This window comes from Diabrotica virgifera, chromosome 1 (assembly GCF_917563875.1).
Source record: "Diabrotica virgifera virgifera chromosome 1, PGI_DIABVI_V3a".
Classification (NCBI taxonomy): Eukaryota; Metazoa; Arthropoda; class Insecta; order Coleoptera; family Chrysomelidae; genus Diabrotica; species Diabrotica virgifera.
Window position 1 is genome coordinate 65,813,165 of NC_065443.1, and position 16,899 is coordinate 65,830,063.

Sequence of the window (16,899 nt, forward strand, 5' to 3'; positions counted from 1 at the left end):
CTTTTGGTTGGATATTAACTGGAGGTCATTTTCATTTTTTGCTATGATTACTGTATCATCTGTAGTAGAACATACTCAAAGCTCGGTTTCTCATTTTGTGGCCAATCTTGGTTTCATTTACACTTTCAGTTATCTTGTCCATGATGTTATAGAGATCCGGACTGAGACTACACCCTTCCTGATTTCTGCAGACCGACGTGTTTATTTTTTCAGTCATTCATGTTCAGTTTTTATTCTTGTTTTATTGCGAGTGTTAAGTTCCCCGATAAGTGCTATGCTTTTTTTATTAACGTTGTTCTGATTCACTATTTGGATTACATCTTTCACTTGGACTCCGTCAAACCCTTTTGTGAGATCCACAAAGTACAGAAAGAGAGGTTTGTTGTTTTTCCTATATTAAAAGAAACTTTCATCGCTGCGTAATATTAGACAAAGGTGTGGTTCCACAGTAATATAGAACTTAGGAACGTAGGAAACATACGTGAGCAATCTATTATAGACCAGGGCGGATCTGTTTTGAGGTGGATGTGAGAGGTGGCATTCGGATTTTTGCGGATAAAATTAGGTGAAAACTTCAGTAATTATAACTGACTCATTCTCCTTTTCAAATATGCCAGGAACATTAATAAAAAAATTAAAATATTTAAAAGATTCGAAAAACATCGATTTTTTTCTACTTTTATTGTTTATAACTTTAAAACTATTCAATTTGGAACAAAGTCGTACGCAAATAAAATAAAGATAATTGAATTTTGTATGATATACGACTGGTTTAAAATGTCTTAAATTATTACCCTTTCTGCAAAATAGCAATAAATACAAAATAAAATAAGCCTGTTTTTATTCAATGTTTTTCAACCACTTTGGTAGCACTTAACACCTTCGTAATTTGCTTTAGTCCAGGAACTGAAGCTTTTCATCTCGCAATTTTTACAGAATGGATCGATTTACTTGAAAATTTGAGACCAAGTAGTGGATAGTCCAAGGATTAAAATCTATATGATGCCAAAAGGCGCTTTTACCATGGGGGTGGTTGCCACCCCATCCCGGGGGTGGAAATTTTTTATTATATTTTGACCGCAAATGTTGATAAAAAAATTCATTCTAAGCAAAAAATGTTCCATTCATTTTTTTGATAAAATGAATAGTTTTCGATTTATTTGCTATCAAAAGTGTTAGTTTTATATCGAAAAAAAAGTGTTTTTCAATAATATACTAATTTACGGTTCACTCAATTTTTGCCGTAAAAAAATTTTCTCAAACCAATTTCTTGGGAATTAAATAACCTACAATTTCTTTTTTAAACATGTTTTCGTATCTCTGATGTTAATCTTTCTATTCTGAAAAAAATCGACATTTTTACCAAACTACAAAAATTCGTTATTCGCTTTTAACTCCAGTTTTTTTAAAACTAATCTTTCTAAGCCATTCAAACTTCTAGAATCTATTAATAATACATAAATAAAGAAGACTTAATAAGGCCAATGACTAAAAACATCGCTAACTTACATTATTATGCTTCCAATTGGATTTCTCCTTTTTTTTTTTCAAAAAAATATATTGATATTAACTAACTTTTCTACCGTAACTTTTCTATTTTTTATGTTAGAAAGTTTGGCAAAAAAGAATTTTGTAGGTTTTTATAAGGTCTATAAGCCTATTAATATTAATTCTTTTTGAAATCCTCAGTCGCAAAAAGAGGTGACTTTGAAAGGGTTGGTAAAGGTGGTTTTTGCATGTTATTACAAGTTGTAATTATCAATAGCTCACTCAATTTTTATTGTAGTAAAAATTTTTGCAAACCAGTTTCTTGAGAATTAAATAAGCTACAATTTCATATTGAAACATTTTTTCGTATATCTGATGCTAATCTTTCTATTCTGAAGAAAATGCCATTTTTTCCAAACTACAAAAATTCGTTATTCGCTTCTATCTCCATTTTTTTAAAAACTAAACACTGGAAGCCGGTCAAACTTCTAGAACCTATTAAAAAGATAATAATAAAGAAGACCAAATAAGGTTAATGACTAATTTTAATTAGGGTGGTGATTAGGAGGTTGCTTCGGATCACTTTTTCGCTGAAAAAAGTAGGGACTAACATTCTTTTCAATATACGTCACTTAATTTTTGAGCTAAAGACTTTATTTTTATTTCTGGAGATAGATATTTTAAAATGATTTAAATTACTTTAAATAAGTTATCCTCGAAAAATGCGTAGTTTTCCCGTCTTTTGACTTTGAAACTACAGTATTTAGCATTTGACGAAGAAGAGCTAACATTTAATAATGTATAGCTCGATTACTATTGGTCTTAAAAAAACTAAAAGAAACGGTTTTGTTTGTTTCAAAAGGTACATTTTTCTTAAGTAAAGTTGTTTTGATAAAACGAAAACTTTTGGAGTTATTAGCCGAAAACTTATTAACAACATTGATTTTTTCGATATAAAACTAACACTTTCGATAGCGAATAAATCGAAAACTATTAATTTTATCAAAAAAATGTATAGAACCTTTTTTGCTTAGAATGAATGGTTTTACTAACTTTTGCGGTCAAAATATAATAAAAAATTTCCACCCCCGAGATGGGGTGACAACCACCCCCATTGTAAAAGCGCCTTTTAGCACCATATAGATTTTTATCCTTGGACTATCCATTACTTGTTCTCAAATTTTCAAGCAAATCGATCCATTCTGTAAAAATTGCGAGGTTTTGTCCTATTTTAAGCTTCATTACTTGGACTACTTAGAAAATTCTTACAACATACTTAATCCGTCCTCCAAATTTCATTAAAATCGATATACTTAATAGATTTTGCATAATAATTTTGCAATCTAAATTTTTTTAAAAAAGTTCCAAATTTTTAAAAACTTTCTGAACAAAAAGTAGACCGTTCAGAAGTTTGCTAATTTTTTTTACATATCAAGAGGCGCTCTACCTATCTAATACACTTTACAGAATTAAAATCGGATTATTTAAGCGGCTTCAGCACTGTTTTAAAGTTATAAACAATTTTTTGGCTTATAAACAAATATAGTGAGGACGTTTGATTTGGAATAAATTAATTTTCTCGAGAATGGGCGATCTGGAGATAAATCCCGAAACAGGTCGATTTTTTATATTCAAATTATAATTTTTTGGCATATACATCATACTAGTGACGTCATCCATCTGGGTGTGATGACGTAATCGATGTTTTTTTTAAATGAGGATAGGGGTCGTGTGCTAGCTTATTCGAAAGGTTATTTAATTTTGTATCCATTAATATAGACATTAACATAATTATTTATACAGGGTGCCCAAAATTTTTTAATTAATTGAGACAAAAAGAAGAAACTGTATAATTTATTTAATTCGAAATACATTTTACTGTTGTCCTAAAACAGAAAAAAAAGTTTATTTGGTAAATAACTGAAAAATGAATTTATTCCGACTCAAACTTCCTCACTGTATTTGTTTATAAGCGAAAAATTGTTTGTAACTTTAAAACAGTGCTGAGGCCGCTTAAATAATCCAATTTTAGTTCTGTTAAGTTTATTAGATAGGCAGAGCGACTCTTTATATGTAAAAAAATTAGCAAACTTCTAAATGGTATACTTTTTGTTCAGAAAGTTTTTAAAAATTTTTAACTTTTTTAAAAAAATTTAGATTGCAAAATTATTATGCAAAATATATTAAGTCGATTTAAATGAAATTTGGTGGACAACTTAAGTATGTTGTAAGAATTTTCTAAGCGAATTACGAAGGTTCTAAGTGCAACTAAAGTGGTTGAAAAACATTGAAAAAAACGGGCTTATTTTGCCCCCTTATTTTGTATTTATTGCTATTTTGCAGAAAGGTTAATATAAGACAATTTTAACCGGACGTATATGATACAAAATTAAATTATCTTTATTATTTCCCCACGACTTTTTTCCAAAATGAAACGTTTTAAAGTTATTAGCAAAGAAAGTAGAAAAAAATCGATGTTTTTCGAAATTGTTACATATTTTAATTTTTTTATTAACGTTCCGGGCATATTTGAGAAGGAGCATAAGTCAATTATTATTAGAAAAGAAAATAATCGTTTTCGTTTTGATTCAATTCGAGTCTCTTGCCATCCTCTGACACCGTGTTTCGGGGTCTCTACCCCTTATCAAAGAGGCTATGCAAGTAGACTGAATTGAATCAACTCGAAACGAAGAAGAACTGCATATATTAAAATATCTGCAGCAGAGTGTGGTTAGAATGTCCTCTAACGGGGAATGACAAAATAAATAAAAATAAATTTCGACCACGAGTCAGGATCCTGTTAACCGAGATACGATAGTACCAAGCGGCGCCGCTAGGAGGAGCACTCCATCAATGCGTCTCAGAATACTTTAACGAAACGTGGTCATTTTGTACTCTAAACCGAGTAAGGTATGAAAAAGAAAAGAAAATAATCGTTTTCGTTTTGATTCAATTCGATAAGGGGTAGAGACCCCGAAACACGGTGTCAGAGGATGGCAAGAGACTCGAATTGAATCAAAACGAAAACGATTATTTTCTTTTCTTTTTCATACCTTACTCGGTTTAGAGTACGAAATGACCACGTTTCGTTAAAGTATTCTGAGACGCATTGATGGAGTGCTCCTCCTAGCGGCGCCGCTTGGTACTATCGTATCTCGGTTAACAGGATCCTGACTCGTGGTCGAAATTTATTTTTATTTATTCAATTATTATTATTGAACCTGTCACCTAACTTTATCTGCAAAAATCCGAATGCCACCTCGCACATCCAAAAATAGACGTTTTTTCACAGATATGCCCTGGTCTATTAAGATAGTTTTCGGGAAGTGTTGCCCCATTAGTTTCATGACAAATACTATAAAGATAAAGTATCGAACAAAATGTGGGTTTGCTGTATTTTGCTGAATGTAAAATATTCGTAATGAAAATCTGCACAACTGTTCTAAGTAACATTTTTTGGTTGTAGTGTAAGAACATGCGGTCCCAAAAACACCACAGTAACAAAATCTGGCCCTTAATACACTTATTTTGATATGTTTATGCACTTTAAAATGCAACTATGCATTTTCACATATTTTTCTATAGTAGACTTTTTTCCTGACATCATCCTGAAGACAATACAAAAAGTCTCAAGTCTCTAAGTGCTGTATTTAAAAATTGATTTATTTTGTGCTAAATGCCCTGGTCTTCTACGTTCGGCTCTTTAGACCTTCTGTAAACTGTACAATGACAACTACATTATCAGTCTATCGATTTTTATGTGATTGTATTTTAGTGTAGGTTATCAATTTATGCAAATAAGATACTATGTATTTGGTTGTTGTCTACGTAAATATTATTATCAGAAAATGCTGTAAACACAAATATGTAGTACCATCTGTTTTACAGGATATAAGAGATCTTTGTTATTAATTTGATAATAATTAACTGCATACCATATTAAGAGTGTAGGCGCAAAATTGCGGATCAATGTTTTTTAAATGCATTAATTTTTTTCAAATGCTGAGAAAACTAATAAGTATTTTTGAAAAATTTAAATGCAGAATGAAAAATTACATTATTACCGAGGGCTGAAAGTCCCTGAAAACTTCTATAATGTTTATTTTAATACGTTACAGGGCACAGTGGGCCAGAAAATGCAAAAAGCGGTCAAAAATCTGAAAATGGGCTGAAGGGCTTTAAAATTGTAGTCTTTTAAAGGAAAAAATAATAAAAAAAAATTAAACTACCCAGGCGTAACTTTTAGGGGGGCCATAAGGTTAATAATTACATTGAGTAGACTTTTCGATCTTTATGCAATTAATTGTTTATATGGTTAAAAAATATTAACAAAATAAAATGAATTACCGTAAAATACGTTACTTGTTACTAAGTATAGTAAGATTATAAATTATTTAGGTACAAATTCGAAAAAACTTAGAGAAATTTATCAAAATATGTTTGGTAATAGGTATAAAAATAAAAATTCCGCTCTGTAACAAGTTTATTAGCTTCTAAATAAATAAACAAGGGCGGATCCAGAAAATTCTCAAGGGGGGGCATAGCGATAGAAAAATCTAGCAAGGGAGGGGGTAAAAATGGCATGAAATAAAGTCTATTTAAAATCTAATATATTAGTGCTTAAAAGATTATACTTATAACTTACTTTGATATACTTAAATACTAAAATTTAATTTTTAACTTTATAATCAGTTCAAAATGTGAATCCCAAGGGAGTATGGGCCCCTGGGCCCCCTTAGATCCGCCCTTGTAAATACAATAGTATGCTTACCACTAAAAATCTACGTCGCTCGCGCTGTCGTCTTCCTCGTCGGATGAAGAAACTTGGCGGCTTTCCATATTAAGTTGTAGAGCTCTAAGAGAATCTGCTTCCATTGATTCTAACGAGGGCGCCTTCAACAAGGATACAACTTCAGAAGATATGTTTGAACTTTTTCGGAGTGGGTACTGCCGCAAAGATGAAATTACTGGATCTGAAGTTATAAGGAGCCTGTTTAACAAATCTTGATTTCCTGATATTCTCGAAATTTTTCGTGTATGTTTCTCCCTAAAACTTTTGAGATCCTTATTTCTTGATTCTTGGGCTTCTTCTGACAATTGACCGATAGGCAGAATAGCCTCCTTGATTACTATGGCTCCATGGAGTAATATTTTATGCACGCTAGAAGGCATATAATACCATGAATATTTAGCGACATACAGTTTTGCGGTTTCCAAACAATACTCTTCAAAAGCTCGCACATCGATTGCATAGCCACAAGATAAGGTGCGTAATATAATACCAAATCGCATAATGACATCTTTATCTATGCCAGTAATTTCACTAGACAGTGAGGGGTCAGCAAAAAATCGTCGAGCTGTGTTGCCGTCATTAGTAGTTCCACTACCTCCACTCTTAGGTATATCCACAAGCAAACCTGTTCTGTCTCTGAAAATTTGTTGTATGGTACGTTTCTTGTTTTCAAAAACTGCTCTGTTGTTACTTCCTCGAATTTGCCAAACTTTAACTTCTAATCTATAGGAAATGTGCAGCAAACATTCGAAAAACCTGATCCAGGCATGTAGAGTTGACAATCCAAATTTCAAATTTTCTTGGACAACTTCCCTCTTTAATAGTTTTTCGATGTCATTCATTTGTTTGGGGGTTGCTTTACATATATAACATGTTTGTGAAGAAGCTGTTTCCGTTATTGCATTACACACTTTGCCGTCTATCATCGTCATCACACAAACATGAGAAACTGCAATTTCTTCACTATCCAGCATACCAATAGTGGGTTGAAGTTCTGAAATTTGATTTTCTATATATGATGTCTCCTGTACCGTCAGCTCTTTCGTTTCTTTCTTAAACTGAAAGCGTATAGGTCTACAAAATCGAGTTGACGATGGACGGGGATTTTGCCACACAATAATTTTATCTTGTCCAGGTTGCTCCGCATATAACTGTAATGGCACTATGGATGTAAGAAATAAATCGCCATCACCAAAACTATTATCGGAGAAAAGTTGCTTGTATTGTGAATGACCGGTGCTTCCATCGCATCCCCATTTCAGCAACAGTTTCAAATTCTTTAGAAGTTCAGTTGATAATGAACGAAGAACTGGTTTTTGCAATTCTACTATCCGTTTAACTGTATGATCTAAGAGGTCCTGTAATAATATTTCTGCACATGACTCACTTACAGTTTGTCCTTCTTTTCGGGGATAGCAGCGTAATTTTGCTTCTCGAAGCTTGTGATAAGACGGATATATATCAGCAAAATGTTCTTTTGCTATTCGTCTGTGAACAAGATATGAATGTTTGGTATCTTTTGATTCAATCATTACTGATAGCGCTTCATCTGGGGTGAGTGGAATTATTTTTTTTGACTTCTGAGTTTTCTGCCAAGCTGTCCTAATTTTACCGGCTCGAGTCGGAGTCAAAAGTGCTTCAGAGACAAGTTTTGCGGCATCGTCTTTTCCTTCAGTCTTTAGTTTTCTCCTTGCAGCTAAAGTAAGCTCCTCGGTTTCGAACGTCGATGACAGCTTTAAAGTCTTTCGACGTTTTGATCTTACACTACTCGCAGAAAATTCTTTGCTTGGACGACCACGCCTACCTCCAGATGAAGTTCCTGGTTGTGGCTCAGCATTCGGATCAATTTCTAATCCAGTTTCTTCAAATACACATACACTTAACCACGCTGTATTATTTTTCACAAATCTATCCGTTTTTCTCCCACATTGATCAAGCTTTGCATAAACGACGTTGCAAAACTTTGAAGTGAAAATCCTCATTTTTAACATGGCGTCTGCATCATTTTCAATTTTGTAGTGTCTCACCAAATACTTGAACAGATATTCTGTGCGACTGGAACGTTGTAACTTATCCTTTTCATACAAAACGTCAAACAGTTGCCTTCTGGTGACCATTTTCACTGTGAAAAATATAGAAAAACATTACATAAAAAAAATTTTTTGAAGACGCAAATGAAATAAGACTTACAACCACCATTACGAACAAACTTAACTATATTCTCTATCAAGGTAAATAAAGTAACGCAACAAGAAAATAGAAATTACTAGGTGTTACATTTTAAATAACAAAATAAAATGTGCTGTTATGGTTACAGAATACATTCGTTGGATATGGTTCATGCATATCGATAAGCAAAACCAAAATATCTCAAAAAGGCGCTTGAAGGCGCCTATCAAATTTTAGTATGTTATTAGGGAATGATCAAGCTATTTTTTTAATATTTTTTCAAAGCCGGATCGGATCGGAAAATATGTTATATCTCAACATAATTTTAAAGTATAATATAAAATTTTCAATAAAATCGACTACATAGTAATTATATCTATATGTATACTAATTTAACTTTGATTCATAAGTATTTATATAACATGAAAATACATACCTTGAGAAAGTTTTCTGTACAATTAACCACTTGAGTCAGACACTTTATAACACACATTCACTAGTTGACATTTAGTAGTACACTAAATGAATGTTCGCAAAGAAATGATCCTAACACAAAAGTCTGGTTTTGAGAACCGATGGCTGCCGCAATATGCCTTCTACCTGCTTCAAATTCTAGGAAAACATTATTTATCTATTTCTCGGAGTACCTACAAATTCTGAAAGCCAGACTAATACTTTCATCGAAATCGATTTATGGCCGCTTTTTGAATTTTTCGGCCCACTGTGCAGGGGTGAAAAAAAAAGAGAAAATTTAGTGAGATTTTTATTTCAAATATCTCATTGAAGAAAAAAGAGGGTACAAAATGGGCAATAGAGATAAAAATACTCTGTTACGCTGATGCCACCGTCTTAGTAGCAGAGTGCGAAGACGACCTACAAAGATTATTGCACGAGTTCAACATTAACGCAAAAGAAATGAATATGAAAATATCAACCCAAAAAACAAAAAGCTTAGTAATTGTCAAAGAACCAATAAGATGCAAATTGGAGTTAGACAATCAAATTATGCAACAAGTAATGACTTTCAAATATCTGGGAATTAATCTATCAGCCGACAACAATATCGAAGAAGAGGTAAAAGACCAGATAATTAAAGCCAGTAGAGCGGCCGGATGCCTAAACGACACAATTTGGAAAAACAAACACCTAAGATTGGAAACAAAGGCCCGAATATACAGGGTGTCCCGAAGAGAATGGTCATAAATTATACCACACATTCTGGAGTCAAAAATAGTTCGACTGAACCTAACTTACCTTAGTACAAATGTGCTCATAAAAAAAGTTACAGCCCTTTGAGTTACAAAATGAAAATCGATTTTTTTCAATATATAGAAAACTATTAGAGAGTCTTTATTGAAAATGGACATGTGGCATTCTTATGGCAGGAACATCTTAAAAAAAAATAATAGCGTAATTTGTCCACCCCATAAAAATTTTATGGGGGTTTTGTTCCATTAAACTCCCCAAACTTTTGTGTACGTTCCAATTAATTCATTATTGTGGTATCATTAGTTAAACACAACGTTTTTAAAACTTTTTGCCTCTTAGTATTTTTTCGATAAGCCAGTTTTTATCGAGATGCGGCTTCTTTTTTAATATGTCCACATGTACCATTAGTTAAACACAGTGTTTTTAAAACTTTTTTGCCTCCTCTAGTCTTTTTTTTGATAAGTCACCTTTTATCGAGATGCTTCTTTTTCAAAATATACCTAATAATGTAAATTATAAATAAATTTTCAGATTATTAACAGGTCTCTATAATCCTTCTTAACCATATTATACAAATATGTGGTGGATTCGACAAATATATTCAAAATATCTCGATAAATATTGGCTTATCGAAAAAAGTACTAAGAAGCAAAAATTTTTTAAAAATATCGTGTTTAACTAATGGTGCCATAATAATAATTTAATTGGAACGTACACAAAAGTTTGGGGGGAATTAAGGGAACAAAACCCCCATAAATTTTTTTTGGGATGCACAAATTTTACTTTAATTTTTTTTTAAGATGTTGCTGTCATAAGAATGCCACCTGTCCATTTTCAATAAAAAATCTCTAAGAGTTTTCGATATATGAAAAAAAATCGATTTTCATTTTTTAACTTCAAAGGGCTGTAAATTTTTTTGTGTGCAATATTGTATATATAGGTAAGTGAGATTCAATCAACCTATTTTTGACCCCAGAATCTGTGGTATAATTTATGACCAATCTTTTCGGGACACCCTGTATAAGTCAGTTATTAGGCCAGTTATGACTTACACGGCCGAAACAAGACCAGATACAAGCAAAACACGAAGACATCTGGAAACCAACGAAATGAAGATCATAAGAAGGATTGCTGGAAAAGGACTACAGGATAGGGTAAGAAGTGAGGTAATCAGACGCATATTTATGTGGGGTAGACAATATAAACACCTGGGTAAAGAATAGAAAAGAAGAGTGGAATGAGCACATAAGCAGGATGTCTGAATCAATGATAGTAAGAATAGCCAGGGACAAGTCACCGTTAGGCAGGAGAAGTATAGGACGCCAAAGGAGAAGATGGAAGTGATGGAATGACAACTTAGGGGCAGAATGAAAGGCACCGTTGAAGAAAAACAGGCAGTACTGCCTATATAAAAGAAGAAGAAGAAGAAGAAGAAATATCTCATTCAAAAGAAACTTTTTGGTTATTCTAAGGGACTTTCGGCCCTCGGTAATAATGTAATATTTCATTCTGCGTTTAAATTTTTCAAAAAAAGGTATTTATTAGTTTTATCAGGATTCGAAAAAAATTAATGCGTTTCTTCTTCTTCTTTTTCTTAACTCAGGCGAGACTCGTTAGTCTCTGGCACTTGGTCATAAGACCTTTGTACCAAACCCTGTTCCTTCTCCTTAAACTTTAATAAGTCCTGTGGCCTCAACGAAGGCCAACAGTTTTCTTATTGGTAGTTTTAGGATCTCTTCTGGTTCAAACCTCATTTGACCAGTGAAGTTCTGCCTTACATCACCTAGCACACTGCAATAGCATAGTATGTGTATGGCAGTTTCTTCTTCCATTTCGCACTTTCTGCACCGTGGTTCATTCACCTTACCTAGTTTGTATAGGTGATTTCTTAAACGACAATGTCCAGTCACCATTTCAGTGACCGTTTTGATCTCTCGTTTATTGAGGTTCATCAAACTGTTCGAGAGTTTTTTATCAATATTCTTGATTATTTTTTTAGTCTGGATTTGCCCTTGAGTGGTTCTCCATTTATTTTGATGATTCTTTATCAGCCATTTCTGAACCTCGTTTTTCATAGCATCTTTAGTGATGCCACAGAAAGGTTCTGGGCCTTCAAAAGTTTTTCTCGAGCCTTGTTTCGCTAACATATCTGCTCGTTCGTTTCCATGCACCCCTTCATGACCCGGCAGCGGCACCCATATTAAAGACACTTTATTGTCTTTTGCCAGGTTATTGAGGAGATCTTTGCAGTTTCTCACCAGTTTTGATTTGGAATTAATGCGTTTAAAAAGCATTGGTCCGAAATTTTGCGCCTACGCTCTTAAATTAAAATGGTGATTAAATAGGCTATTGATTATGTATTTTAGAAAGGAACTACAACGTTAACGGGGTTTTATTGTTTCATAGAGTCACTGGAACTCTATATATGAAAAAACCGCGGAGTGCTACCATTTAAAGGGGTGCGTTTTTGAGAAAAGGGTGAATTAGTCCCTAGGCACAGGGCAAATTAGAGTGAGTTCTATTCACCATTGGTACAAACACGTCTACAGAAAAATTGTTTCAGGTTAAATTTACTATCGAAATATCACATTTTAAAGTCAAAAATATTTTATTTTACAAAAATATATTCAAAAGAAAAGCAAGAAAAAAACACGAAAGGTAGCATTTTTGTTTCTTGCCCTACAACTTTTTTTCACGGGGATATAGGTATAGGCATTACTTCATAGAAAAAAAACTACCATCCTTCCTCTTTAAAATGGCGTTTGGTGTAAGACTGTATGATTTACAGTTTCCAAAATATGATTTTTCAAATTTCGCCACTCACAACAATTTTGAGCGATTTTCCTTGTTACTTCGCAAACATTGTTCTTTAACTTTTTTTTACGCAGCTTTATGTATATGCAATGTTACATTTAGTAGGAAGCAAAGTCAATTACCTTTAAAATGGTCTATCGTATAAGGCTGTATGACTATTTTTAAGTAAGATATAGTTTTTCAAAATTTTATACTTTTAATGATTTTTGATATATTTTACGATTATTTTTAAATTTCTCATTATAACTTTTTATTGTATACTTAGGTATACACATTGTGCAATAAAAAGGAAAGCTTATTTTCTTTACTTTAAAATGGTGTATTGTAAAAAATTCTAGGTCTATTTTTAAACAAGATATGCTTTTTCATAGTTTGACATATACACATGCAATAGGTCCCACTAAGTTGGAACCATATGGAAAACTTTTTATTATTAACTTTATGAAAAAAATTATTCTTTATAAAATGCTCTGCATAGTCTAAAACCTAAGATGTAATCATCAGATATAAAATTTTAGCAATAGTGTACGAGGTATGTTAAAAAATATGAATTTAGCTCAAGAGTAAAGTACCTTTATATTCCACAATATCGAAAAGTGTTATCAAGAAAAGTTATTTAGAATTAAAAATTATGTTACAATATGCAATTATATTCTTCTAATTGAAAAAATAAAAAAAAAATTTAAATATTTTCTCAAATTACGGATCCCCTTGGATATCCCACGGATATCTTGTTTAAAAATAGTGCTAGAGGTGATTGCAATACAACATTTTAAAGTAAAGAAAATAAGCTTTTTTTATTCTAAAATGTATATACTTAAATGTACAAGAAAAAAAGTCATAATTAGAAATTTAAAAAAATAATCATAAAATATATCAAAAATCATTAAAAGTATAAAAGCTTGAAAAAGCATAACTTCTTTAAAAATAGTCGTACGACCTTACACAGTGGACCATTTTAAAGGCAATTGACTTCTCTTTTTACTAAATGTACCATTGCATATACCTAGAAATGCGTAGAAAAAAGTTACAGAACAATGTTTGCGAAATAATGGGGAAAATTTCTCAAGAATTCTGTGAGCGGCAAATTTTGAAAAATTCTATTTTGGAAACTATAAATCCTGGAGTCTTCTACCAAACGTCATTTTAAAAAGGAAGGATGGAAGTTATTTTTTGCTGAAGCAATGCCTATACCTATATCCATGTGGAAAGAAATTATGGGGCTAAAAACAAAATTACTTTCTTTTGTGTTTTTTTCTTGCTTTTCTTTTGAATGTATTTTTGTAAAAAAAAATACTTTTGACTTAAAAATATGATATTTCGATAGTAAATTTATCCTGGAACAATTTTCCTTTAGAAGTGTTTGTACCAAAAGTGAATGGAACTCACCCTAATTCACCCTGTGCCTAGGGACTAATTCACCCCTTTCTTAAAAACGCACCCATTTAAATGGTAGCACTCCGCGGTTTTTTCAAACATAGATGTCCGTTGACCATATGAGACAATAAAATCCCGTTAACGTTGTAGTTCCTTTTAGCTCTCTTATTTTGAACATAATCAATAGCCTAAAAAGTAGATTCAAAATTTTTGTTAATGAATAATATCATTTGACATTTATAATACATTTTTTGTATGCTTTATAGAATGTAGCCTAATGTGATCGTTTCACAATGTTCTAGTAGTGTGATTGATACGTAACCTTATAAGTTTCGAATGCCAGGTAGTCTGTGTATATGACTCACGCTGCTCATTATTCAAATGTAGTCTCGGTACCAAATTAGTACCGTACGTAATTTTACACGAAACACAATAAAAACGTAACTTCTTTTCAATTTCACCGTAATATAAATAAAGCAGTGCAACGTGAAATTTTCTTCGAAAAATTACACGTTCGAATTAAATTGCATCATTGATTTTTCAATTAGAAATAGGGTCGTTCAACTGGCATGCAATCAATAATTTCCCGCCTAGGTTTCGTTCTATGAACCCGTTACTATTTTAGGCCAGATTTAAAGAAAACTACACAAAGAAGTTTATGCAGGTAATCACAATATGCGCTAGATGGATAACAAAGGGAAATATTGATAAACTCGCTAAGGCGCAAACATCAATGAAAGGTAAACTTTGGCAGAAGAGACAACAACATTGACAACAATTGACAACATTGTGTCCACAAATGGACACAATCAGACACGACAGATAAATCACATAATCATCAAATCATAATTTAATAATTCAGTCAATAATCCCACTACAACACTATAACAGTAGCTAATTTATAAGACACCTTGAAGAGAAATATGAAGTAATTCTGCTATAGTAATGGTCCATTCCCGTGTCTGAGTTTGAGTTCTCTTCCACTCAAACAAGAACAGACCCTGGTGGGGTATGCGAATAGCTAATAGGAAATTTCCTATTAGCTAATAGGAACAAGGTACAACCAAATAAACACCCACGGATCAACTGAGGACATGACATAGAGGACTGCAGTTATGTCATTAATTGTAGATTTGTGGATTAAATATGACACACACTCACATACAGTGCTGGTTAAAAGTCCCCTCTCCCCCCTCGTATCTTTTGAACGGTTATACTTATAATATTGATATTTTCCTTGGAGTTATATATGACTACGTTAAATGTTAACACCCTTAATGGCATTACGATACGAAGCTATAGAAGAGAGCCAGAAGATACACTGCCAAAAAACATCACATAACAAAAGAATAAGTCCCCAAACACAAGCATTAATGGAAGAAGGGAGAAACATGCAAGGTAGTAGAAGTAAAGAACACCATAAACTTGGAGAGAAGTAAAAGAATACAAAAATCTGTTAGGACCGACAACCGAAAACATAAAAATGAACAAATTCAACAAACAATTGAAGATAACAAGAGCCTCAAAGTTCTAAGGAGAAAATTAACAAATGAAAAAAAAAAGAAATAATGAAATTAAAGGATAGAGATGGAAATATCATCACCAACGGAGATGAATTACTAAGGGTAGTAGAAGACTTCTATACAACAGCCAAAAAAAATAATGAGCAACTAGAAGATTCAGGAAAAAGATTAGTCAACCAAGGATCGGAATTGATGCCTTAATATATAAACATACGAAATGAGGAATGCATTGAGGAAAATGAAAAGAAATAAAGCACCGGGAGAAGACAATATCGTTATAGAAGCCGTAAAGATTGGAGGAGACAGACTTTTAAAGAACATAAAGGAACTGTTCAACTTATGTCTGAACCAAAGCGAAACACCTACAAGATGGCGCAGTGCACTTTCCATCTTATCACACAAAAAAGCGATCCAACAGACCTCGAGAATTGCCGACCCATAAGCCTATTAAACCACTTCTACAAGTTATTCACAAGAATAATAACAAATAGACTGGAAACAAAATTAGATTTTTACCAACCTAGAGAATAGGCAGATTTTAGGAAAAACTTTGGCACTAACGACCACTTCCACTGCATAAAAGGGATTATAGAAAAATCAATCGATTACAACCGACGATTGGTCCTGGCTTTCGTAGACTTTCGCAAAGCATTTGATACGATAGAAATTAACAGCATAAGGAAAGTGTTGGAGGAAAGTCGTGTAGATTATCGGTACTCCAAACTGATACTGAACATATACAATAATGCAACCATGACCGTCCAACTACACAAAGGTAACAAATCTGCATATAAAACTCAAAAGAGAAATTAGACAGGGAGACACGTTATATCCCAAACTCTTTACGGCAGTACTGGAACATGCTTTCAAACGATTGTGGGTGGAACGCCAAAGGAATACACGTCGACGGCGAAAGGCTCTCCCACCTACCATTCGCAGACGACAAAGTTCTTATAACAGACAACTTAAAAGAGATTAGAACTATGCTTACTGAGTTAGATGCTGCCTGTAATAAAGTTGGTTTAAACATAAATTTTGGAAAGACATAATACATGACAAACCTGGTACCAAGGGAGAATCGAAAAGTTGACTTCAACGAAATAGCATTGGTCAGCAAATAAGGGCATGAAATCCAAATTGCCAGGGACAATCAAACTGCCGAACTACAAAGAAGAATCAGTTTAGCATGGGCCGCATATGGAGATCTATCAGACATCTTCAAGAGCTACATGTCAAATTATCTGAAAAAGAAGATGTTGGACCAATGTGTGCTTTCAGTCATGACTTACGGTGCCCAAACACTATCGTTAACCCAGTCCGCAGTAACCAAACTTAGAGTGGCCCAAGGAACAATGGAACGGTCACTACTTGGACTGACTCTCAGAGACAGTGTTAGAAACGAGGAAATCAGAAGAAGGACAGGCGTCACAGATGTCATATAAAGAATAGTATGGCTTAATTAGAATGTAGACCATGTAGACAGAATGAAGGACAGGAGGTGAACCCAAAAAATCACAGTGTGATTCT

General features: G+C 33.1%; 2 protein-coding genes and 1 long non-coding RNA gene across 3 annotated transcripts in view; all 3 read right to left on the reverse strand.

The window, feature by feature from the left end:
* The window catches only part of LOC126888616 (uncharacterized), a 558,932-nt gene that overhangs the window by 142,481 nt on the left and 399,552 nt on the right, over positions 1 to 16,899 (reverse strand). The window lies entirely within an intron of this gene.
* Positions 1 to 16,899, reverse strand: part of LOC114332282 (kinesin heavy chain) — a 175,808-nt gene that overhangs the window by 132,590 nt on the left and 26,319 nt on the right. The gene's annotated exons all lie outside the window — the stretch shown is intronic.
* On the reverse strand, positions 6,194 to 9,179 carry LOC126888562 (uncharacterized). Its single transcript, XM_050656913.1, has one exon. The coding sequence runs from the start codon at positions 8,395 to 8,397 to the stop codon at positions 6,262 to 6,264; it is 2,136 nt and encodes a 711-aa protein (XP_050512870.1). The 5' UTR covers positions 8,398 to 9,179; the 3' UTR covers positions 6,194 to 6,261.

What these genes read in the sequence shown, in the direction of transcription:
- LOC126888562 (XM_050656913.1), bottom strand. Translation starts at nt 8,397, where the DNA reads ATGGTCACCAGAAGGCAACTGTTTGACGTTTTGTATGAAAAGGATAAG.